At 41.2% G+C, this 27,462-nt stretch overlaps 1 protein-coding gene across 1 annotated transcript; it reads right to left on the bottom strand.

Annotated features, from left to right (window-relative positions):
- Positions 1–403: 403 nt before the first annotated feature.
- WDR47 (WD repeat domain 47) lies at positions 404–26,787 on the bottom strand. Its single transcript, XM_071436056.1, has 15 exons — positions 26,531–26,787; positions 20,513–20,679; positions 18,854–18,937; positions 18,229–18,313; positions 15,799–16,601; positions 13,436–13,559; positions 10,888–11,066; positions 10,543–10,800; positions 9,784–9,859; positions 8,396–8,553; positions 5,652–5,821; positions 4,609–4,779; positions 4,197–4,328; positions 2,455–2,673; positions 404–1,797 (listed from the first exon to the last, which is right to left on the bottom strand). The coding sequence occupies exons 2-15, from the start codon at positions 20,668–20,670 to the stop codon at positions 1,655–1,657; spliced, it is 2,760 nt and encodes a 919-aa protein (XP_071292157.1). The 5' UTR covers positions 20,671–20,679; positions 26,531–26,787; the 3' UTR covers positions 404–1,654.
- Positions 26,788–27,462: the final 675 nt, after the last annotated feature.

Below are 27,462 nucleotides of genomic sequence, written 5' to 3'. Positions count from 1 at the left end.
AATGACGGATGTACAACCAGACCCGCCCTGTAGAGACACAACTAGGAATCAAATTAATGTCAGGAAATCACTATTGCTATAGATCTACTAATTTAAATAGATTAACAACTTTAACCACAGAGAAACAACTAGAGAAACGCTATTTCCTCCAACGTGGCTTTGTGTATGCAACATTGTATCATACATACCTGTTGTATGATGCATCTAATAAAGAAAAAAATAAGATTTTCAGCTCTACACCACTGTATTATTACTTACTGCATGGCAAGTTCCAATACGTGGAAGCAATATCAAAGCTCTTAGGTATTTTATAATTCTGGCATACTTAAATCATAAGTCACACTGTTGTATCATACTTTTGAGGAATTATAAATAAAGGATTAAAAATAACAGATGAAAGGGGTGCAGGTGTTGGAGGTCTTTATTGAGATTATAGCACAGATACACTTCTATAGTTACCTTTCCACTTTTATACGATAGTTAAAAATGCTTGCTACAGTGCACATATAATTTAGTAACCAAGAGAATCCAAAATGTAACTGCAGTTCAAATAAATAAATAACCTAAATTTTAAGGTTTATATTTCAAAAAGTAAAAGGAACTGTACAATATGAAAATATAACAATACATAAACATTAGAATCTAAAGTTTTGTAGAAATAAAACTGCAATTTCCCATACATAAACAGTGCAAGAAATAAAATTCAGATAAGCTTCTGAATTGGGAATTTAAACCATTCTTAAATTATCATGCAGACATAGCATTTTAAGCCATGCTGGTTTGTATTACAGCATTAATGGTATCCCTTTTACTTGAAAAATTGATAGCCATTAAGCTCACTGTGACAACTTCTGCCAATCCACTCTTTTCTACAGTACATTATACACAGAGGTATTCTGTTGCATTCAAAAAGTAAAATATTCCATGTTTCTACTGAAAAAAGTCAATATTTTACTTTTCCCCCTCCAACATGTTAGCTGGTTCAAAATAATGTCATGTAGTAAAAACAGCAACATTTTTCCCAGGTTAGATGAAAAGAAAGAAAAACCCCCACTATATAATGGACCATAATCAAGAAGTGGTGACTACCCAGCCAACCTTTAAAGTTTAGATTTTTTTTACTAAAAACGTTGAAACTATGGAGATGTTACCAAGTTTGAGCTCTTGTTTAAAAGTGATGAATACAATAAACCTGAAAAAACAGTGGAAGTAGTTTTTCTTTTATGCGTGTGTGTAACTAGTTACATACAGACTTGAATTAAGTGTTCCTCAACTTAGGTTTCTATACAAAATTCTCATTGAGGCAAAGAACAAGGAATGCAATTAATACCAAACTGTAAACACATCATTCATGTTACTCTGAGTGCACATCAACAACAGAAGAGTTCTCCTCATAAACTTTGGCAACAAGACTACAATAGGTCACAGCAGCATGAGTTCAACATGGAAGACTGGAAGCACTGCAAAAGAATATACTAAAAACACCAAGACCTCCTAGAAACCAGAAAAATCAGTGACAGGTGCCCCTCCCTCTTGGTAAGACACTCTCCTGCTCAACTGCTGCTCTCTCAAAGCCTCATTATTATTACTTGTTTGGACAGTTCCATAGTCTCGGTCTCTGTGCTTTAGCTGCATAGTTGCCTTTGTTTGCACTCTAACCATTGTAGGTCCAAAGAGTTACAGTTCTGTCTGCAGAAGATGACAAGAAGGAAAGATCTTGCGTGTGCCACCTGCACTGAATAACTTTGTCCTTGTGCTCCCCTACCACCATCAGAGGAAGCTGCTTCGTCAGGTCCCCTGTGAAGAGGAACAGAAATCATTACTCATGTCATGGATCTGTATCCCAGCCCTCGGGTGAAGGGTCTTTTTTTAACCAGTTTGCTTACTTTAAGCTTGCATCTGTATTTCACCTTATGAAGCCCATTTGAGTCCCTTTTTTCTCTCACACACACATCGAGCATAACAAAAGGGCCCCGTTTCAATTTTTAGGCATTAATGGACAAAGTACAACTTAAAAATGCAGATCTCCACCATTTTTACACAAGGTGATTAAAATTTGATAGTCCAAGAAAATCCAGTCACTTAGACACACCCAATATCTTTCCTATTCTAAACTTATCCCGATAAAAATGAGAATTACTATACTTTTTTAGAGCTTTCTTTAAGGGTCAATTTTATGAATACTGTCTGAAAGCAATGGCCATCTCACCAGGCAAGAGTGTTAATTAGTGGTTTTGCTGTAACGAGACCGTCACCCCAAACCAAGATTCAGTTCACAGCCACACGACTTAGCAAATTTCCACCGGACACGACCACATACATACACATCCAACCTTTCAAAACTCTACTATTTTTTCCCCTTTCCAAGTAAAAGCTGATCCTTGAGCCAAGTCCTCAACTCCAGGGGAAAAGCCCCGAAGAGGAAGGCAGCCTGTGACGCTGTGGCTGCGTTACCTTGCAGGTCTGTCACCTTGATCTTCATGTCGTAGGAGCCGGTGAGCAGGTAGTGCGCGCCGGGCGAGAAGCGCACGGAGCGCACGTCGCTGCCGTGCGGGTGGTAGCTCTGCACCATGCGGCCCCCGCGGATGTCGTACAGCATGCAGCTCGAGTCCTCCTGGCCCGTGGCCAGCAGCCTGCCGCTGGGATCCACTGCCACCGAGGCCACAGCACTCCCTGCAGGCCCACAGACACCCCACAGCCCACGGCACAGTTAGCTGCGAACAGCCACCTTTCTTTTTGTTTTTTTTAAACACAAGAACATGCATTGCAAAACAACACCGAAAGCTGGCCTCAACTTTAAGGTGATGTTGGCGGTTGGGTTTCTTTCTTCTTGACTTAGAGAAGTTTTTCCCGTAAGTTGCTAGGAAATTAACTACTGGGTACTTATGGGTACTTAAGAAAAACAAAAGAAGTGGCCAAGGTGGGAAGAGGAGTGTAGCATCTGGCTACTCTTCGTTTTCTCTGGGAGTTTCTCTCGGAAGGGAGGGATACAGCGGGATTTGGGGCAGGTAAAGGATGGGGCTGGCTGCGGTCTCTCTCTGCGTTTCGGAGGAGGACAGTGGGACCTGCGGCCTGGGGAAAGGAATTGGCTGCCACCGCCATAACCCAGCCGGGAGCTGCCTCGCTTCTTTCCAGCATATCCCCCTGCCCTGCCCTGCCGGGACGTCCCGCAGTTCCAGCTACTGGAAGCTGCTGCGGAGCTTCTAATACATCTCGTCCGCCACCCTGGGATTTCTGCTGATCCCTGCCGTCCCAGCTCGGTGCTGCTCAGAGCCCTGCTGGGGCAGCGGGATCGGCTGCCCGGGGTTTGTGGAGCGAAGCCTCTCCTCCATCCACCCCCGCCCGTGTGGGCCGAGCCGCCATCACTGCGCGGTGCCCGAGCCCGGCCGCAGCGCCCCCTGCAGGCGCGGAGGGTCAGCGCACCTGCCCTGCCCGCCAGGAGCAGCAGCGCCCCTCCCGGCGGTGGCCGGAACTGCACCGGCGGGAAAGCGCGGTCAGGAAAGCGTCTCTGGGTCCCTGGCTCTGGTTGCTGTTAACGCCAGAGTTGTTGTTTGTGTTTGCCTTGTTATACATGCTAGTAAAGAACTGTTATTCCTATCCTCGTGTCTTTGCCTGAGAGCCCCTTAATTCAAAATTGTAATAATTCGGAGGGAGGGAATTTACATTCTCCATTCCAAGGGAAGCTCTTGCCTAGCAGACATCTGTCTTTCAAACCAAGACAGATGAACATAACCAGCTAAAAATAAAAAAGACTTCATGGTTCAGCACTAAAAAACCTGAAGCCATAATTCACACTTTAATCATAGCAAAGACAGTGTTAAAGCTGCATGAGAAAGTATCTGTTCCATCACAGGAAAGAAAATTACTCTTATGAAATAATGTGGAATACTGCAAGGAATTCACCCCGGCCCTAAAGTTTCAAGGACTTCAGTGAGGTTGCTGTATTTGAATGCACTTAAAAGTGTCTGTTCGAAAGTCATAAGGCAAAAGCACTACCCATCTACTGAAAGGAAATACTACTTTAGGAACAAACAAACAAGCCAAACCACAGGTATGGATACCCTCGCAGGTTCGTTCTTTAAGCTAAGCTGCCCTTCTGTGCCACAACCTCCCCTTGCATTCACTCTATGTGACATGGACATTTTCAAAGTCTATTTTCATGCCAGGATAGTTAGAAGAATGATAGCAAGTCTTGCCTGTTCCATGAAATGTTGTTCCCACAACACGAACACAGCTTGGCACTCTCAAATCCCAAAATCTTACAGTCTTGTCTTGGGATCCAGATGCAATCATCCAGCCACTCCATGTATAAAGTGCTAAAATATGTCCTGTGAACAAGAAGACTTCTTAATTTGATTAAGCATCATTAACCCAACACTGCACTGAAATATTACAGTTGGGATTATTTTTTGCACTCAGAGACTTAACAATCCCATGGAAAACCTGCATTTTGCATGATCCAGTGTATGGCAATATCCAGCTTTGTGTCTCCTCTGGAAAGAGGTGTGCACTCTCTCCATTAGATGAGCAGCAAACATATTTAACAACAAACACTTTATTAGAATATAATACAGACCCAAAGTGTGACAGAAGCCACACTGTACCTACCAGTGTGACCACTCAGGGCATGCAGGCCTTGTCCACGCTGACAATCTGTTGTGTAAATGTTACAGTCCCCCGCTCCCGCACTTATTAAAATAGCACCACCACTTTCCGGGCCTTCCATAAAAGCAAGGTCTCTGATTGTCCCATCATGCATACTGAATTCCAAATCTGGTCCTACAATAAATTGAAAATCAAGGAACAAAGTAAGGCATATGTTGTTTGTTAGTGCTGTGTTCTTTAAAGAAGCTACAGAGATAATAGAACATTTTAGAGTGAACATGCCAGCAAGTCTACACGTGGCTGTGCACTTCAGCACAGAACACACTATTTCAGTTACTACAGTACAAATGACATCTCTAAGAATCTTGGGTTTGAGTGTTGCTTGAGCTTCCTACTTCCTAAAGTTTTGCAAAACGTACACTGACCAACCATCACCACTGCCATCTGCAGGCAAGGTTTCTTACAGAGTACATTTACTTCTTTTTGTAAACTCTGGTGAACTCAAAAGGTTTTGTTTGCCAGGAGGAAAAGATCATTGAGAGCACTGCACTACAAAGGACAAGGTAGACTAAGTTCAAAAAGAAAAGGTAAGAGTCACATTCAACATGTTGATTAGGAGGGGTGGGCATGGAAAGTAGTATTTGCTGGGACAGAAACCTTCTTAAGATGGGTGAGAAGAGAGAACTAGGCAAGAGAAAAGGGAACTAGGAGTGGAAATAAGTTCTTAGTGACAACCGTGCTCTAGAAGTGGGTATGAACATCTGGTTGTTTTACTGTGGGGAGGAATTTGCCAAGAGATAGAAGAATACCAGAGTCCTACAAAATGAAACCAAAACACAGCCACCCAACCCAAACAAAAGCCCAAGGATAATTTTAAGCCTCTCAGTGGTTCATTGCTGGATAGAGACCATGGTAAAAAGGAAAAGAGACTGAATTAAAATATTGGAATAAAAATAACAACACATCAATGTAAACTGAATGGTTTTTACAAATACCGGGAAAGTAATTGAAAATAAATTCTTTGAACTAAATATACAACACAGTACCTGTTGCATTACAAGTTTCTGCATTAAAAGGCAGCACTTTCACATATTTATCATTAGAACCAGTAGCTAACAGCTGTCCACAGGGACTCCAGGCTACACAGTAGATTGATCCTTTATGATGTTTATTCCTCTTGAAGCGAACTACAGGTTGTTTAGGAGTATTATAAGCACTGGTAAAAGAAAAAAAAAAACCCCAAACATCAGATTTCTTTTTATTTTTAAGGGAAACAAAGTATTCTAAAATGAAGATACTATTTTTCTGTTATTTTGGGTAACATGAAATTCATGACTACTTGCACTGAAACATATATATGTGAACAAAGACAAAAGGATCTTCTCCTCATTTTCTCAATTTTTCCTCATCTTCCTATTGTATCTGTGACTGAACATGTAAAAAGAACTTACCCAGTCCCTTCATCTGTAAAGGGTTGATACAGATAAACTATAGTAATTACTACCTATAGGACAACAAAACATTATCCCCAGAGTCCAAAACTGGTGTGAGTTTTCTCTACATCCTTCATATGTCAACAACTTAATTCTGTGACCACTTTTGAATATGCAGAAGTTCAAATAAGCAACAGTAGGCCAAGCCTGTGCAAGAAAAACAGATTTACCACTCTATGTTCATGCAAAAATCCTGACAGCATCTACATACAACACAGATTATTATTTGTAAAACCGTATCAGCTTTACACACTGGAATTTGTATTTCCTTGACTGCAATCAATTACCTTCCCACAATGTTCTTTTTCTGCTCTCACAGCAGGAAGAAATCAAGTACTTAGGATAAATCTCCATATCACTCCAGTAAAATCAACAGGAGAAATTCAACAAATTAAATTGGTATTGAAAAAGTTCATAAGCCTTACTATAAATACTTGAACAGAAGAGGCAGAGAGAAAAGACAGAAGACAATCTCCCAAGTTTTTCAAGAAGCTCGGATGATTAACATCGCTTTAGTAAAGAATACTAAAGTAAACCCACATGGCAGCCAATTTTATTTTGTTGCCAGAGAGGAAATCCATTACAGATTAGCTTAAATCAGGATCATTCAACACACTGCAGAGCTCCCTAAATGGCCTGATGCCTTATCTCACACTCTGAGTTTGGATTCACCACATCTTAAGAGGAGGATCACTGACTCTCTCAGGACATGACATGGGAGCACCTGCCCAGGTCAGAGATCACATGTTGCCAATCCTCTGCATTGTGCAGCACTGTGATTATTTGAGCAATATTTGCAGAACTGGAACATGTACCTCTCAGTGTTTAACCTTAAAGGTGTGCAAAACTCCCCACACTACTATTACACCTTTTGAGAACAGAAAAAAAAACCAACTCCAAACCAACCTGTCTTGAATAATTCATCAGTTTGAAGGACAAGTAAAAAAAGAAGTTTAATCGGGCCAACAGAGCTTCAAAGAAGAACTATTCTACACAACCTCTTTGAAAAGCACATAATTTTGAATGCATGTCTAGACTCATGTTGTTACAAGGATTAGAATATCTTTAAGATAATGTAATCTCTCTGCTGACTTGTAAATCCCATGATGAAGTATTTTAGGCAAAGTGTAAGCACAGTTAAAATCAACAGTAAGTGGAAGAATTACAAGTTCAGAATTAAGGAAATCTCAGTATTCCTTTCGTGTCCAGATGCACTGTGTCTCTTGTCACATCAGATTGTGCACTGCAAGTACAAACTAAGGCTGCAGAGTTGCTCCAACTTTTCCCAGCGAGCAGAATAAGCAGCAGTGCAGGAGCCAACATGTTTTGCACTGCTTACCAGCAAGAGGCTGTTTGGGCTCCAAGCCCAGTAAGCTGCCTTGTGTTAGGTAACAGAAATCAATTCCTTTTTTTGTTGTGTCACACACTGCTCATAAATATTATGGAATTAAACTTCAAAGGCTACCTTACTGATGATAATTGAGGAAAAGAAAAATCAGATTACTTTTTGAACACTTTGGAAGCCTGAACATCAGTCCTAAAGTGGGAAGATATTCCAGATAAAATCACTGTGCACACTCCCTATAAAATTGTGAAGTTTCAGATGCTTCCACTTCTCCCCTCCTCCAAGAAAATAACACAACTGAAGCAGAATTAAGGAGATTGTTATTGATTTGGCAATATTTATTTTCAGGTATATTTCCCCTGTCCTATTAAAAACAGGTGGAAAGGAAACTAAAAATACAGGTGCACAGTAAACCACAAATGATTCTTTTTCAGTCAAGGAACCAATATACCTATAAAACAATGTTTAGAGTAAAAGCAGGCCAACAGGCACGCTCTGGCAAGTTTTTTGCTGTAGAAGTCAAGAAGATACAACTTTCTCTACTATTAAGTCTGTCCTCCTGCTAGAAACTGAATTTTGTGAAGCCCAGCTTGTGCTGGCTTGGCAACCGACACATGCTGCTGCCTTCTTCCACTGCTACAGCTGGAATATCAACACCACAGGCCAAGCAGCAAACTCAAAAAAGCTCAGTTGCTGAGACAAAAAAAACCAACTTTTATAAGCAAAAGTGTGGTCTTGTGGCAAAACATTTGTAAATAATAGAGAGCAAAGAAGCAGACCACAAATATACAAATATTTAAGCACATTATCTTATTTTTGTACAGCAGGATTCCAAGGACAGCATTGCTGTAGTTATGACAACAAAATAAATATATGAAATGTACAGGTATCAGTAGCTCAGGAGAAAAGTGCTATGATAGAGAAAAATAAATGATTATATTAGCTTTCTTACCTTGGGTCAATTACTTCTGGATAGGCACAAACTCTCAAAGTTTTAGAGTTGGAACCAACAGCATATAAACTCCCACTGGGATGAAAGGCTACAGCTCTGACAGCTTGTGTGTCTTCTAGAGTATTAATGCAAATAAACTGCTTTTTTGATTTGTCATCCTGTGTAGAAGGGTAACAGTACAATTAGGTTCTTCTGTGTAAAACTGGACATTTGAAAGTAGGTGTGACTGCTTTGTGGAATAATGTAAATACTTGGCTACAGTAGCTTAACAAGTAGCAGCACAGCAGGCTGGATCACTCAAAGCACAGTTTTGTAAGCAATGTCTACTCCAACTCCAAGAATGCTCTTGAAGCTCTTTTCTTCAACTGACTTTTACAGATAACATTAATTAGTATTTCTCATTCTCCCTCCAGACTTCCAATTGCTTTTGTTCCTCTAAACAGCCCACCTCAGATGGGCAATACTACAGTTTATTTATGTGTAAACACATTTGATCTGTGTGAAACTTGCAAGGGGAACAAAGCTGCCTTTTTACTGAAAACAGTCCAAGTCAAACAGTTTCTAAAGCAAACATAATATTAAACAGAATCAGATTTTCACCCTGTACGTAGCACAAAGTTATCATTAAATTATACTAAGCTTTATTACATCATCCTCTTTGTGACTTCATGACCAACTTTCTAAGATTATGATTTTTATTCATGCAGAAACTTTGGAATGTACTTATTGCAGTTATTAACTATTCCCCTGGTTTTTCAGACCATACTGACTGCAGTACAACACTCAAAGTTTTAACAAAAACACAAAACTATGGTTGTAAAAGACATCCCATTGCAGCATCTGCTGTACAAGGAGAAACTGAAAGGGCTGGTACTGTTTGGCCTTGAGATCAGAAGGGCTTTTCAGGGTGTGCATGTGTGCATTTCATCAGTGCATACAAATATGGGACTGGGGGAGTGAAAAAGAGCAGGACTCAGCCGGACTCTTCTCAGTGGTACCCAGTGAAAGGACCAGAGGCAATGAACAACCAAATAAAGTACAACAAATTCCACTTCAATTTTTTTGGTGTTTTAAAAACACTGTGAGGATAGTCAGACACAGGATGAGGTACCCACAAAGGCTGGAAAACATCCTCCATCCTTGGAGAGACTCAAAACCTAACTGGACCCAGCCCCAAGCATCCTGCTCTATTGACCCTCTTCTGAGAAGTGCATTTGGATTCAGTCTCCAGATGTCCCTTCCAATATCTCAATGGTTCTGTGACTGTAGGCACTGCACCAACCAAAATTCATTCTAAATATCTCTTAACAGTAAGAGGATGTCACACTCAGGATTAGGTACTGAATCTTTTGATAACACAAATGGTAAAAGACAAGAAGAAAACTCACCTCATCGCCTCGTGTCCTGGACAAATTCCCTGAAGAGTCTTCTGACTGTGGCTGAGTGACAGCATGCTCTGATGCACTGGGATTTGGTGAAGTGTTTAACATCACAAGACAAATCAACAAGAGCAGGGACAGATTTTTTGGTAAGTATTTTTCAGACTAAAGTCACAGTTTCAGTCATTCTCAGAACTGACTAGTTTGTGCAAAGTGTTACTAGATGTCTGAATCATTACCATTAAACTGTTACTTTTACAAGGGACAGCCCTATTTGCAGCAACTCCAAGCATTGAACAAGCGAACTCAAGTTAAAAATATTGTTTGTTCTGCAACATACCTATGTATAGATACAATATGTACACAGAGGGGGAAGAATTACTGTTTCTTTCAGGTCAGCACTACTTTTATTCCCATTCTGCCCTGCTGCTCCCTTCATCTAGTTTGTGTTTCATAAAAAAGCTCCCAGAAACTTAGAATAACACAAAATAAACAAGAACTAAACATCTAAGATGGAATAAAAAGTCCAAAATTAAAAACAAGCATAAAATATAAGCCATAACAAATAACCACTATTCCTGATGAATGCTGCTAAAAAAAAAAAAACCAACAAAACCACAACAACTTTATAATCCCTACTATTTAGAAAACACTGATCATACCCCTATTCAATGACAAATTAATTTGATAGCTAGATAAATACAAACAGCTCTCCCACAGTACAAGCAGAAGGGTATTTCCAGCCCTGAATGCTCTCCAGCAGCTCACCTTTGACTGCCCTGTACAGGTGACTCTTCAGGAAAGGGAATCTGGTTAGCTGATGCACACTTGCGAGGAGTGCTGGTATTCAGATTTGGGCTGTCAGCTGTTATCCTCTGGCTACCATCTGAAGGTGCTGATGTGAAGTTACTGGCTGCATTGGTAGATGCAATCCCTTTGCTCCCATTACATTGCTGGCTGAGTGTTTGTACATCATTTCCAAGACTGTCCATACCCATATTTAATTCTCCTAGTTTCTGGATAGATCTGATAACAAATGACAAGTTAAACCCAAGGTCATTATGAGAATTTACAGAGGGATATGGGTGAGTAGAAGAATGAAACTCCCCCAACCTATTAAGAAACTGCTCAGTAAGGTTCTGTTGCTGGTCAGCTCCATCTTCTTGATGGACTCCTCCCTCTAACAACATCTGCTGGTACAACTGTCTCTGCTGCTCCTTCTGCTCCAAGTGCTGCTGGTACCGCAGTCTCTGCCTGTAGTACTCCTGAAACTGCTCTGTGGAATCACGAAGCTAAAAAGAAATGAGAATCACAGATGGAATTTAAATAGCTAATTGTGGTATTTAACATAAATATTTACTTTCTAGCTCAGAATTTCAACACAGGTATCAAAAAGCCAGGAGATTCATCTCTGAGGAGTGATGATTTTATTCTTCCTTAAAATCAGACAGAATTCACATATTAAAAAGAGAAAGCACTTCACTGTTGAAGCAGTCCGGCCTTTATTGCAGTCCTTATAGTTCTGAAGGAAACTGCTCTTTCCTACAACATTTTTAAAGTATTAAGATCAAAACAAAAAAGTGATTGAAAATTGAAAATAAACCCCAGAAAACTATGTAAGTCACACTCTCATTACAAATTTAGTATCTTCTGCCATGTTGACACCTCCCTGCCATCAGTCTGCAGACCCATTTTATCTCTCCCTTCAGCAGTGGTCTATCCAAGTGTTACATTTTACTTTTGAAATTGGTGCCTGTTTTAACTCTAAAATTCTTTACTTTCTGGACCAAGCCAACACTTGAGCTTCCTTTCTCATAGCTTTTTCTCCTTTACAAGCTGTCTTTAGCTTCCCACACGGCCAGCTGCCCAGGACTTGCTGCCTTCTGCATTCCTAAACCTCATTTTTCTTTCACTTTTCTGCTAACAGCTGAGAACAAGATAAAAATGAACAGAAGACCAAAAACACTTTAGTCCAAGGCCAGATTATCCACACTGAACCGCCCTACATTTTCTGAAGAAAAAAAGCAAACTGCATATTTACCTAATAGAAAAAAACCAGAAAAATACTAATAGAAAAAAACAGCAATAGTAAAAAAAAAAAAACCCTTGCATGGGTTTTTGTTTATTTTCTGGAGTGACAGCTTTGTCATCCATGATTTAAGTTATATAAGGACATCCTCATAACTTTGCATTAGTTCACACAATTCATACACATTGTCTTTAAATTCATGAACTCTTCCTCATTCCTTGGGTTATCATCCTAAACAACAAGTATATTCTTGTCTATTCTTCTTATCATGACTGGTACTTATTTGTTACAATTTTATTCAATCTTTTGATTTTTTGCGTTCTGTGTCACTATTTCCCAACTAACATACAAACCTAAAATATATTGCTCAGAAGCTGTATTCTATAAACTCTGGCTTCTAAATCAGCCTCTACAGAAACACATCTAAAACAAAGCTCTGAAAAGAAACTTTAATTTTTTACTCCTACAGGTATATACATACACCACTATGATGTGGGAAACAAAACAAGATGAAATTGCACCAGGTACTGCATTTATTTCTACTTACGTGTAACAGCCTGGCCAACATCTTCACCACAGCACCTCCTGTCCTCATTCTCTCCTACAAATTCTGCATCTGTTTTACTGTTTTTTCCCCTCCTGAAGCCTGCCCTGTTCTATACCTAGCTAAGCTCTTCCTTCCCTTCCAACATGCACACAAAACAGCACTGCAGCAGAAGTGACTCAAAGTCCTTGAGGGGAGTCAAGTCTCAAATGTGGAGGACTTTGTTAATCTTTGCCTCACTCATTGAATCTTTGCCCATTGCCTCACTCAAGAATCCAGAGCCTACTAGAACACAGCCCTGTCAAAGCTAGGCTGGTTTTCAGTCCCACATAGATGTCATAAGCCAAAACATAGTTTACCTAAGAAAAATCAAACCTGAATCTGCAAACAGAACAGACAGCACACTCAATGCTATTTTTCACTACCAAATATAGAGACTGGTATTTAAGTGTGGAAAAAGAACAGAATAGGTAACTGTTTTCATTGTTTCCTTCTGAGGTATTATTTCACTTACCCCATATTGCTGTTAAGGAAAAAAAAAGGAGAAAAAAAAGACAGTCAAGGCACAGGCCTTCAAAGATGAATTCAAAAAGGGTTATGCTATTGGATTCTGAATAGCAAAGATATATTTATGAGGGAATTGCCCAATTTTAATTTCTCTGTGTTCTAGACAACAACTAATGCAAGATGACCTACAAAACATAGTGTTAACACCAAAAATTACAACTTACATGCTGGATTTCTCACTTGAACATGAAGAGGAGGCTTAAGCACTGTTTAACACAATCTAACATTTTTCCCCCTTCCTTTTAAAGATATACACAACAGTTTAGCTGGACTGCTGATGTGACAAGGCACTCTAATCAGCTGCATTACAAACTCCAATGACAGCAGAACTTTATACAATGGGGGGACAAAAAATAGGAATTCCTTTTACAAGATGCAATATGGCATTTTTACTATAGTAAAAACAAGATTCAAAGCAACCCATTGTCATGCATGAAGTTCTCCACACAAAGGCAAATCATTATGAAGTGATCAGAACCCAGCTCAAAGGGCCTCATTATTTTTAAACAAACAAGCACTACCTCATTTTTCTCTTGTTTGGCTGATCCCTGACTCTGTGCTGCATTGAGTGGTTCATTCTCTGGAGCTGAGCTCTGGCACGAGGTCTCACTGCCAATGGGATGCTGGGGCTCCACAGGAGTATCACTTCTCGCAGCAACATGGAAAACAAGACATGCTTAACTGAGAAAAATTAAGAGTAGAAAATCAAGTGGAGAAAGATAACATTCTAGAGTAAGATCTGGTAACACAGCATGCAAACTGCTTAAGTCACATCCAACTGAAGATACTGCTTAGGGAAAAAAATGCCACTTGCAATGTGTTACACTAAAAAATGAACTTCCTGACAAACAAAAAGTACAGTCAGTTTCCAAAAACCTTACTACCATAGCACACCCCAGTTTCATTTTTATCCCTACATTTGAATTCTACATTATTTAAATAAACTACTCAAAATCTTCCATTTCAAAGCAATTATATGCACAAAATGCATCTGATATACTACAAGACTAAACTCATCCCAAAGGTATCAGTTTAATCACCACTACCAACGGTGAACATTCCTGAAAGTGCAAGGTAGAAAAACGTTGATATTGCTTTTGCTTTTCTTGTGTTATTAAGTATTTCTGCATGACACTCTTTCCAAAATAGTTTGGCAATCAACCAGTAGATCTGAAGAACACATTAGAAGCCTTAGATGCCCATCTTCAGTTTTGTCAACTTAAAGTCCTTTACTCAGTGACTTGGAGCAAAGGTTTTTTAGAAGCTATTTTAAACTTTTTGGGTACCTCTGTACAGTAACAGGAGCAACTCAGCTGACTGAAAGACAACTGCTTAATGAACTCAACTTATAAAAGAAATGCAGTGTTTCTGTCATGTGCCAAGAGGAAGCAAGGGCCAGATTCACAGAAAGCTCAGCTTCCACTCTTGCAAATACTACCATTTAGGCTGGACACTTCACCTGAAGTTGGATTTTTTGTCTGAAAAATATAATGCCTTCTTGAAAACTAGGGGTCAGATTCTGACCTTCTAATCCTAACTTTCAAGAGATGTATTATTAAGGAAAAAACATATTACAAACTTCACATGAAAAGACCTACCTAAAGAGCTGCAGCAATTAACCATCTTCTTTAGCCTGCACAATGATGTTGCTTGTGCAGAATTAATCCAGTACTCCAATATTGAAAAGGGAATTAAAAACCTCTCAAGAATCAGTTTTAACACTGGACCTTGGTGTACTCACACAAGTGATAAGGTTTGCCATAGATCAGTAATCTTAGAGGGTTCACCATAAACTAGCATCTTCAGGAGGCACTTACATTACTGTATTTCCATTATCACTGGTGAATTGTTTGGCAGTGTTTGTTTCCTTTTTACCAAGTTTAATTACAGCTGCTCTTTACCATAACACAACATATGGAATATTGCTCCAAGGCAAAGCTAATAGAGACACCAGCTGTGGCCTGGATTGATCACCACAGCCCCAAATGTAATCTGCTGGCTACTGCACCCAAGTGCAGGGCCAGTTACCCATCTGGTCCTCTAAGAGGCCAAAAAAGCTGGCAGCTGCTTTCTAGGGAAGCTTGAGTAAAACCATTAGAAAGGGACAGAACTGCTGATCAAAAGAAAGGCCAGGCAGAAACATGAAGATAAACTCTCAACTGATAAGTACCATTTTTCCCAGTTACCAGGACATTCTCTCAAAAGTCAATTTAGAAGTCTACATTTCATTAAAGAACTTATTAATAACCAACTATCTCAAAGTTCGATACAAAAAACATAATACAAAAAACATTCAGCTGCCTTATTCATCTTTGGTTTAAAAAACAGGAAGTAAATATTTCAGCTGAGATACTATTGTAACAATTTAAGTGATACAGGAATGCTACAACAATGGCATATTGCAATTCCCACCAACTTCACTGGGATATGGAAATTGCTCAAGTGTACTTCAGTAACTAATTTACAGTGTCAGAACCAAAATTATTAATCAAGATTTGAGGACAGAACACAATGGAGAAAGATGAGAGTTAGAGCTATTTCACTGCATCCATTGACTTATCTGGAATGGAAGAACACAGTAATACTGAGCACACACCCTAGCTAGACCATATCACATACTCAGAGCATATTTGTGCTCTGTGCTAGGAAACTTTGAGAAGGCCCAAATGGAACACATAAGGCTCAAACCCAAATATGAAAATCTATTTAGAACATAAAAGCATAAGGAAGAAAACACCCTCTATACAGAGTTTAATTACAACAGAATTTAAACATCCAAATTATGTTTCAGTGTTACAATTATGTTCAGAGTTACAGTGCAGGTAAGAACACAGAAATAGTGCAACAACAGCTAAGGTGAAAACAGAGCTCTAGGTGCACCTACCGCTCTGGTGATTCTTCAAAAATGCTGTGACATTCAGTATTCTCAAGCATGAGACTCCTGCTGAGATTCTGTACTCCAGGGTAGTGGAAGTTAGCGAAGGAGTGCGACATGGGAGACGTTTTGGTCCCGAGGTCTGTGACGCGCTTGTCGTGGTTTGTCAGTCCACACGAGAGCCCATCCAGGGCAGGGTTTAAGGAGCGGGTCATGTAAGCGTCCGCTGACTGAGGCCGGCGCATTGGGGATGACGGATAAGGAGAAAGTTTGCTGATAAGAGGTGTCAGAAGGTCAGCATAGGCAGCTTTTGTGGGCTTGAGGAGTTTATCAACGTGAATATTAAGCATCTTTTGTTCAAAAGCACAAGAAAACACGGTAGCTGGCAGATTCTGCAGCCACGACAATAAGCTGAGGTCCAAGTCATCACAGCCATTACCACACAAGAGATCAATGCCCAGCAATACTTCACTTTCTGTGATTTCTTCTCCTGTAGCTTTACTCTGACAGAACTCCACACAACATTCGTAAAGCAATCCCTTCATCACAAGCTGAAACAAGCGGTTGTTGCTTGCTTTGAAGCCGGCCTCGCTCAGTTTCCTGTCTGCTGGGATGAACTCTGCCACCATGACACAGGCTTCTTCAAAGCAGTGCACCCGAGCCGTGCTGGGATTCCAGTCCTTGAACTCGGCGTGGTTGGTGAGGCGGGGCAGCGTCAGCAGCAGGCACAATTTGCTGTAGTCTTCCTTAGAGGGACAATATTCCTCCAGCGCGTGCAGGCACTGCACGGCCTCTCGCATGGTGAATTCCAGCTAGGGAGAAATAATATCAACACAGCAATCTGCAGCACGTGTGCTTCCACAAGGAAAAAACACTTCAAGAACAGGCAGCAACAGAATTCGTCTGCTGTCATTCGTTTATCGCTATTACTGCTTATATGTTAATTAAAAAAGCATACCGAGTCTGAAATTGCTGATACAAGCGCAGTTACAACAGAGACAAATTCCTAGATGCTTTGACTTCCTAGAATCCCCCATCCAGTCCCATTTTTCACAGATTCATGGAACGTTTTCATGTCACTGCAGATTTGATGGGCTTAAAATTTCAAATCTGTCACTGAGCAGCTCCAATTCTATTGTAGCACAAAAGGTTACTTCCATTCTCAAAACCAGCTGACTTATTTTCCCCTTTATTTCTATAACCTATGCCAGTAGCTTTTAATAAAAGCCTTGTAGATTGCTCTAGCTTCCAGTGATTAGCAGCTTTTATACTGAGATTTTCTCTTCTTCTATCAAAAATGTTAAAAAAGTTCAAAGAGCTCTCAGAAGATAAGACCTCCAAATGAATAGAGGGCTTTATTACAAAGCCTGTTTATAGCTAAGAGCCAAGAACCATGTTAAATACACAAAATCAGACATTTTTAGTTACATAGATGTAAAATCCAGTAAAAATCCCCGCTTACCCATGTTACATAGACACTGCAATACTTTGACCCACACCACACCAACACATTTGGTAACAACAAAATAAGGAAAATTAATCTGATTTTTTCCCCTCTACTGCTATCCCAGTAACAGTACAGAGATTGAGAGATCAAAGGACTATTACTCCTCCCATTTACAACCAGAAAAATAGACTTACTTTTAACTTTCCCTATGCTATCAAGAAAAAACCCTGAAGTACATTGTAAGTGTAATGGGACAGAGAATTAAAATCAATTCAGTCTGGAAAACAAAATCACTTGTCTTAAAATTACTGTCATTCTTCATTTTTAATTTCATAACATTTTTGTCTTAGAAATTTGGTATTACTGTGCTGTCAGCATAAATGAAAAACTGTAACTAATTTCACAATCTGCACACCTTCTTTGCCAGTTTGAGTTAATGTCTCTTTCCATATCAAAAACTTAAGTCCACAACTCCTGCTGTTTACAATTTAACATAAGGAGTCCTTTGTGAACACATCTGCTCCCTCAAAAAAACAATTCTGACCATTCTCTCCAAAACAAACCAAAATTAAGTATATAATTAATTCAATCTTTAATCTGACTTGAATTACCACAATAAATTGCTGTGATTCTGAGACCTGCTTCAGAATATTTCTGGGGTGAAAAAAAAGTATTAAAAAGAAGAAGAGCCTGGTACTTTAGCACAATGGCCTAAAGTAAATGTGAGGGTCAGGACCACAGACACAGCATATGGTCACTGATCTATCTGCAATATTTCAAGCAACCCTTTTATGTACAACTGTATTTGACATCAGGGAGCCACACTCACTTCCAAAGAATACTGATTACTTTATCCAGTGTTTATGAAACCATTTGGTAATAGCTAAAATTTGTGTATTTAATGCTGGGAGCTTCTGCCCTGCCTTTAATCAGACTCATCTCAAGAGATTTTCTGACTACCAAAAAATCCCAAAACCAGAGGCAATTCTTACATGCTGAGGCTCATCTTCTGCTGACATTGCATTGTTCACACATAAGGCTTCCAAGAATTTCTGCTTCATAATAATGTAACGAAACCTGCAGGTGAGAAGAGAAATACTACATACATCTTGCTCCAGAGTAGTTAAACATTATTCTAGAGACAAGCAGGCTATTTTACATTAAATTTGAGTTAGGCATAGCTATTGTCATGACAAGGAACTCTGATATGAATTTTAAAAAATTGGTAACCACAACATATTTTTTTTAAACAGCAAATTTTTTTTTCCCATAAGTGCTTTCAGAAATACTCTATTAGAAATATCAGAAGGCTAATTAGAAAAAAAACCAAGTATAGCAATCATATTTCTTGAATAGAAGTATGACAGAGCATCTATTAAAAGGTTGTACAACATGCATTATATTCCTGAAGTGTATGGCACATGACAACTCATTACGGAATGTGTGCATGTATTTTAAGTACAAGTTTAAAAACACAGGCACAGCACACAGGCTAGAAAAAAACAACAAAAACTAAAGTGAAAAACTCATAACCAACATTTTCAAAGACAATATTTAGAAATCCATGTGTTTTCCAAAACTCAAAAAAACTGAACTCTGACATACATTCTATTTTACCTTTTCTTGTCGAATTTTTCCATACATTCAAGAGGCTGAATAAACTGAAGAACCTCATCCCATTGGCCATCAAGAATCAATTGCCTAGTAAAAGAAAGGATCATTCCTTGAATGCCACTGGACAAGAACATCCCTTTTCTAAGTAAGATGCTCATTTAAATACAAAACAATAATTTAAATACACAACAGGTCATCAATCTGCTTTGAAAAGTCAATGTTTTGCAAAGGTACCAAAATAAATTTTTAGTAACACTAAGACCATAATCCAAGTCTGTTCTCAATATTTTGAAAAAATAACTGCATACTAGAAGGACAAATATTAAGTACTTTTAAAGGCACATAAAAAATGACAAAATGGTCCATGTCTCTTGCTTTACCTGTTATTCTTATTTAAGAAAAAACAACAAAAAGCCTTCCTTGAAGAGTTTGAATAAAGGCATCATTTGAATGAATACATATAATTAATGAAAGAGAACTTAGAAATGTTCATTTTAATTGTATAAATACTGCTGGGGCTATCTTATGAAGGGGATGGGAAAACAAGAGCTCCCATATTAAGCATGTAAAAGGAAGAGCTTGGAAGGAAGGGTGCCAGCACAGGAGCTCCAACTCCAGGATCAGTGGGCTGGACTGCACAGGTAGAGCAGCTCAATTCCTTCATGCCCTCCTGTCACACAGAGCTCTCTATTAAAGGATAGGCCTACAAGGGAAAGATGAGTTTCTTCAACTAAGCTAACAATGAAACAAACAAGAAAAAAAAGTTGGATTAATAGGTTGACTCTTTCTGCAATTCTTCTTTCATTTCATTTTAGTCCAATATTTGTAATTTTAATGAAAAGGGAAGACAGGTGAGGTTTGCTCAGTCATAAAATGTAATTTAAAATGTTTCAAGATCAGCTGGATAAGTTACTTTCTCATGCTTCAATATTATTAAGTACCTTTGGCATGAACAGAAAACATCAATGCTGAAAAATTACTGTGGATGTATACTGATTGTTTTTAATAATATTGAGGACAATATCCTCAATGGTAAATTGCACCAACCCTCATGCCTTGATGATTATATATACTCCTTTCATGTTGTTAAATTTAAGATAAATCTAAGTATTATTTTGAAATCCACATAATATTTTTAGGGAAAAGCTCTAGAAACCACTTATCCTTGATCTTAACACTAAAATACCATAAAAACATTTTAGAAGTCAATAAACCACACTTTCAGGGCGTTGGGATGGGTAAGCAGATAATGGCCCATCACAGATGCAAACAGCCCTTGCTTTCCCATCTTATTCATACCCATAATTTTCCCCCCATTTAATCTGCACTGGCACTTGTTAAGGCTCCTTCCCACTTGAATTCATTGATGTGTCAGAAAAATAACAAAGTTAAACTGAACAAGCAAACAAAAAAATCAATGTCAATGCATGCTGCTGCTGCCTGGTCAGTGACTGTTGAATGGCTCACACAAGGATGTCAAGTGACTCCAGAGCTGGAGCACACTGCAGGGTTGGGCCACAGAATGGGAGCATGAAAAAGCAGGATAAGATGAGGGCACAAGCTAAGATCTCTTGTTTAGTGGTACAGGGCTGGTGACTGAATACAGTCCAATGCCTGGTTTTCATCAATGTGGTATTTAAGCACCAGAAACAGAGGTCCTACCTCAGGAAGAGCATGTCATCTGAAAACAAGCCATTAATGACCCCACTTTCTTTCTCAAGTGCCAGCATGCTGATGTGAAGCTTCCTTGAGTTCAGAAAATCTAGTATTAGCTTAATTATTTCAGCTTCTTTAACGTTCACTGTTTCTTCAGCCGTCATGATGGCAGCCTAAAAGAAGAGAAAGAATTTTAGCTGTCATCAATATCTTATTTTCTGCTTGGTTAGCAAATGTTGGCTACCAACAAAAATAAAAATGCAGATTTATAGGACAGAACATAGTGGCATTACAAAAATTAAAGGTTAAGTAATTGATTTTGAGGTTGACTATTAAGCCATAATTAAGATCTACCAATGCACCTGCAACTTCTCCATTTCTGTCCTATGCATAAATAGGGGCCCAGATAAACAAATCTACCAAGAAATCAATCCTCTAGCAGTGTGAAAATATTGTGCTTACTAAGTCTGCAATATGTAAAATTTTCCTCTCTGAAATGCAAACAGTGAAGTTCAAAGAGCATAAGAGTCACTTGCTATGTCATCATCGAGAGCTCTCACATATGAACTTAAATATTTCTAACACATATAAAAAGCACAGCACACTAAAAATGCCATCTCTCCTTCCCTTAACTTTGAAGTAGCATATGACAGCTAGGCCAGGGGTTCTATTCTTCCTTCCTAAGGATGACTATTTCTGTCTACTCCCCTCATGAAGGATCTAAAGCTGCCAGCCCAAGGTGGCCTAGGACAGGGCCTGCTGGCTGCCAGATTCTACACACTCCCTTGCCTCCAGCTGTGTGCTCCCGGCCCTTCCTCAGCCCTCCTCACTTCTGCCACTGCAGGAGCTTTTCCACCTGCTCATGGAGCTGGCTCAGGGCTCTAATGAGCTCTCCAGGCAGCTAGAGAAAGTGGGCAGAGGTAGCTGGGGCCAGCAGGCTGCTTCTTTAAAGCCCCCACAGATACAAGGTCCAAGATCCTTTGCAACACAGTTCCTCCAAGGATATGAGAACTGCAGCATGTACTCCTCTTAGGAAACCTAAATTAAATTCTTTTGGCTAAGTCTCGCCTGATTCCACTAAGTATGACAAAATAGTAGCTATTGAACTTTAGTTTTCAAATGGTACAAAGACTTTAGAAGTAACTCCTAAACCAATCTGCTGAGAAAGAACTGGGGATGAGGGGAGAAACCCAGTAACACAGCCAATCTGCACAGCAGTGCCTTGTCAGGAGCCCTAAAAAACCCAAACCAAATCCCCCCCACACCTAGCAGCACTCCTGGAACCACAATACAATTTAACAACAGGAAAATTTCAGTTTAATCCCATGCTACCACTGCAAAAAGGGGCAGTGCCTCTTCTCACCTCTGCACTCACGCAGGCACTCCCAGCCCCCCAGATGGGCAGCGCTGAGCCCGGGGCAGCTCAGGCATTGACTCAGCCCCATGGCACACGGGCACTGACTCACTCACCCCACGGCACACGGGCACTGACTCGGCCCCATGACACACGGGCACTCACTCGGCCCCACGGCACTCACTCGGCCCCACGGCACACGGGCACCCACTCGGCACACGGGCACCCACTCGGCCCCACGGGCACCCACTCGGCCCCACGGGCACCCACTCGGCCCCACGGCACACAGGCACCCACTTGGCCCCACGGCACACGGGCACTCACTCACTCGGCCCCACGGCACACGGGCACTTCTGCTGGCACAAGGAACCAGCACAGCTTTGCTCTCTGGCAGCAGCACAGGCTGCACCTGACTTCAGTGCACTCTCATTATCAGTTTAAGACCAGAGAAGAAGCCAGTGCCAGTGAGGAACCCTCAGCAGGATGCAACAGCCCCAGGAAGGAGAGACACTGGAGCACAGTGAAAATGAATAAAGCTGGGGGGAGATGACCACACAGAGCAAGACAACCACAGCAACAGGCTAGAGTTCCCAGTGTCTCTCCCTTATAATGCAAAAGGGGACCTAAGATTTGTTCTCAATTCCCTCATGAAATCATTCACTTATGCAGATCCAGCAACTGAAAGACAGCCAGCTGTGGGCAACCCATCTTCCAAGACAACTTGAAAAATTATACAGCCTTCATGTACCTCATGCCTGGAAAACTGATGTTAACAAACTATCTACCTCCTACTAGGGAAATATGCACAGAATCTGAGTAAGTCTGAATAAGCCAAATACCACAAACACTCAGAGTATTAACAAGAAATTGGTTATTTACCAGAGAGGAAAGGAAGAGACAATAATTCCATAAAACTCCTCATTGATCACTGTAAACCAATGCTAGTGAACTTGAAGGGATACAAAACCCTAGGACTTAATAACATGGCTTATTGCACAACTGTCTAAACCCCCAAATTTTCCATCTTCTTCACAACTGTATGCCAATTTTTTCCACCTAAGTTTTTGCCAGAACATTTGACTAGCAAAGCATTTGATTATAGCAGCACAGTTTATTTTGGAACAACAGAGACCTAGTTGTGCCAGATGAAATGGCCTAACTTCTTAAAATGGCTGGGTCTAATTCTCATTTTAGTCACAGAAGACTCCAATCACCACCTATTTTGATGGGTTTCATGAAAGACACACCCAAAGACCATAGGCACACTCTCAGCTAGTAAAGGTAAAAGAAAAAAAATTACCTGGCTTGCAGAAAGCAAGATACACACACCCACAAATCAAAATCCAGAACTCGTAGAAAGATGCTTTTTCCTTATGTTTTAGCCCTTTTTAAACTTCCCCTTTTGGCAACTGGATACGGATTTTTGGTCCCAGAAGAAAAAAATTCAACCCTTCCCTTAGACACTGAAGGCAGGGAAAAAATCAATACAAATTTAACCAGCAGTCTAGTATTAACATCTTAATTCACAACCTCATCTAAATCATTTACACTTCTCTTTTATTATGCTTCATGACACTGGTGGTTTTTATATAAACTAATTAACTTTCTTGTAAAAAGACAAATTAAGACTTAGGCAAAGCTAGACTGAGATTCCTCATCAGAAAAAAAAAAAATCAGACTAAAAATTCCTTTGAAGAAAGGAACATCAAGTCCAGCTTTCTTTTCAACAGGCTTTGCCGGACACAAGTAAACAGGAAGCCACCCTACACAGTTTCAAAAGTTGTCTTAATTATTTATATATTATACTGATGACAAAATGAGCATATTATTCAGTACTTTGATTCAGAATGCATTGGCATTATGTAAAATCCAGCATCTGTGAGTTGTCTTCCATTTTCCATTGTAGTTTTTTTTTAATGAGAGGTTTGTCCTGAACATAAAACCTCTGACAATTGGAACACTTCACTTACTTCATTTTCATAAATCAGGGTAAAGAATGGTTGCACCCTCCATATTTGATATAGGAGTAGTAACAACACTTTTGGGGTACAGTAAAAGAAGAGAGTATTACAACATCCAGACTTAGTTTGGATACTGAACTTCTGAAAAAGAGCTGAAGTACACTGATGAGCTCATCCATTAACAGTATTATGATAATATTCAGTGTGCATTGCCTATCAGTGCAACACAAATAGCTACAAAAGAACAGTAAACCTACTAGAGAAGATTTTCACACCGTTGATGGTTTTTAGTCTGATGAGCTCAGACTTCTCTTATAAGCATTATGCTGTCAAAATAATAAGCAGCATTTTATCATGAAATTATAAATATACACAGGCTTACACATCATCCTCTATAAAATCTATGAGGTTCTCTGACATTCAGTGGTATGTCAGTATGTGTATAAATAAAAATAATAATAATTAAAAACCAAAGAACAGCAGGGAAACTCAAGATTAGAGCTCAAGCTGCATCTTTGGTCCATCACCCTGTATTGCTTTCTGCCAGCACATATGGCACACAACGTCACAATCTGATCAGCTCAAGCTCTAATACTCAAGAATGATGGAGGCACAGCATTAGCTTGAGGTATAAATGAAAGCAAATGAGAATTAGACCTTAATATTTCAGGTGCCTTGTATTAACCACATTTCTATACATCCTTTTAATCTTGCCCAGTCTTTTCAGAATGGCACTTCTCCACATCTTCCTTCCTTCTGTCCACTCCCTCTTATCTTCTGCTATTTCTGTACTTATTTTTCTACATCAAGAAAACAAAAAAACTTCTTGCCACAAAACTGACACATCTTTCCCTTTAACTTTAGTGAACAAGATGTTGTTTAAACAAGCTCTTTGGAACATAATACCTAATGCTAAATCTCTCAGCTAGAGGCTTCATCCTTGTTCTGTTCTTGCTCATGTTCTAAGAACATGTCAACAGCAAGAACCCTCTCGTGGTCTTAAAAGCACAAGAAAATAACTCTTAAAACATTAAAAATATTTATAGCCACTTATGCATATAAATGTACTATTTCAGGAAAATGTTCATAAACTAGAAGCATCTAAAGACAGGTAGCTTAAAGAGAGAGATTGTCTAGTGCTTTCTTAGAAGTAGTTTAAAATGCATATGCATTCATATAATAAAAATAAAAAGTAAAGTTTAATATTGAAAAAAAAAAGTGAAATTCTACAGTAAGCATTATTCATATGTTATTTATCAACTGAAACAAATCACTTGTCAATAGCATAGAATATATATTTGGAAAACCAGGCAAGGAATATAAAGTCCCTAACTATTCTGAAATACAAAAAAAAAAAATATAGTTCAAATCTTAAGGGTCACGCTGTGAGAGCAGTGACACATTTAAAGGGACACTCAATGCCAAATTAGGAGCCTTGGTTCACTGACAGCTGCGATGCGGACCCAGCATCCTGGTGAGCTGTCACAGAAAACCTCAGTGTGAACAAGTCATACATATTTTAAAAGCTGGCTATTTTGCATTAAGCTATTTCACCTTTCAAGCCACCCTACAGTCACTTACATTTGACTGTCCTGCCCTCCCAGAGGCCACTCCAGACTTCTGGCTACACAGAGCCCACTTGGGGTCCAACGAGGCCCTGGTGGCTCCATTTCTGAAGTGCCCCCAATCATCCTCCAGTTATTCTATATCAGAAGAATTTATTATAAAAAAAAAAAAAAAGGAAGAAGACTATAGGACTATAGGTCCATTTTTTATCACAACTGATTCCCACAGCAGAGCTTGCTGACATCCATTTCACCCTAAATCACACAACTCATTATCTCAAATGAAATGCACTGAGCATACTAAGTAAGGCCTTAATAAAAAACCCTCACTAAAGTTCGCACAGCTGAACTCTGAGACCTTTTTTACTCCAATACACAGCAAATCGGTGTCCTCTCACACACCAGCCTTTCCTGCCTCACAGAGATTTTTCATTGGCTTGCCATCTAGTAATCCATTTTGTTCCCCAGCTTAGATCAGCTGTTGCACTCGAGCCACCCGGTAATTCCTGTCTCACCACGCTTGGGAGGTGACCGCAGAGCCCTCAGCGTTCACCAGCCCCTGTTACAGCACGCACACGCCTTGCCCAGCGCATTCCGCACCACGAATGACAAAAAGGTGACATTAAATTATGCAATGCTTCACATCACAGGGAAAATATAAGGCAGAAAAATAAGAAACGCCAAACAACTTCCAAAGACTATATATTAACGCCTTTTGACTGTAAAATCCCGCGTTGTTCCAACATTTTCTCCCCCTCCACGCGCGAATCCATAGGAAAGCCGGCTCCGCCGGGTTCACAGCAGCCGCCCCGGTCAAGTGCGCCGCGCCGAGCCCGCAGCAGCATTTCGGGAGCGTGAGCTCAGCACCAGCGGCGGGCAGGGCCGCACGGCCCCGGCGCAGGTCCCGCGGGGCACACAGCGCTGCCCCGGCCCGCACCGCGCCCGGGCTGCCCCGGCCGGGCCACAACAAAGGGGCGGCGGCGCTCGGGCGTCGCCGGCAGCCGAGGCGATGCGCCCGCCGCGGGGGAGACACGGACGGGCCCCGGGCCCGGCAAAGACGCCGGGCAGCGCCCACCTGACGCTGCAGAGGCCGCGGTCCCCACCCGCAAACCCGCCGGCCCCCGCCCTCCGTCCCGGCGCTCACCTGCGGGGCCCCGCGGCCCGTACGCGCCGGCACCGGCGGGGCGGGAGAGGAAGATGGCGACGGGCCCGGCCCAGTACCGCACTCTGTCTGGTGCCGCTGGTCGCTCCGCTTGCCTCCCACCCGCACCGCTGCCCGCCCGGAGGCGCCCCAGGGCCCTCCCGGCGCCGCTGCTGAAGTGGAAAGCGAAAGGGGCGGGTCGGAGCCGCCCCGCCGCGGGGGCGGGAGGCAGGGAGGGACAGATGGCGGCGGCGGGCGCGCTGGGCGGGGCCGCTTTGTTCGCGGCGGGGTGAACCCGCCCGCCCGGCGGGCAGGGCCGCGCCCCGCGCTGAGGGAACGGGGGGCGGGAGCCGGGCGGGGCCGCAGCTGCAGCCCGGCAAGGGCGGAATCCCCCGCGCCACCTGCAGCCCGACCGCCCCGCGATGCTCCTGCCGATAGGAGCGCCAGCCCTGGTTCCTAATGTCAGTGTGCAGGAGGCATTTGGGACTGTCAAGGCAGCTCGAGTTGGAAGTGGTGGCACGCTGGGTCTGGGATACATCCTGCGCCGTGCGGAATTTCAGCAGGCGGCCGCCCACTGAGAGCCACAGGCCCTGAACACAAAACCCGACCCTTTTCCCTGTGAAACAAAACTCACCAGCCCAGGACCCTGATGTTATTTTGCAGGAGGTGCTACCGCTCAAAGTGGGCCAGGCCGTGTTCCCAGGGCTTTCCGAGCCCTCACCTGCTCTCCGACATTCCTGAGGCACCCAGAGCTCACAGCGCACGGGCAGGGCAGGAGCGGTACTGCCCGTCCGTCACCGGGTCTCTGCTCTTGCGGTGTGGGCTTAAAGCCTGCTAGCAGCACCTCTAAGTACTGCGTGAGGTGCTGCAGCGTTCAGGTCAGCCAGGGATCATTTTAGTGTGCTTATGCTGTCATCTGCTTCTCGAGGTGTTGA

Source organism: Agelaius tricolor, unplaced genomic scaffold, assembly GCF_023055355.1.
Source record: "Agelaius tricolor isolate 1412-34295 unplaced genomic scaffold, bAgeTri1.0.p SCAF_11, whole genome shotgun sequence".
NCBI lineage: Eukaryota > Metazoa > Chordata > Aves > Passeriformes > Icteridae > Agelaius > Agelaius tricolor.
This window is presented reverse-complemented; position numbering and strand designations above follow the sequence as displayed.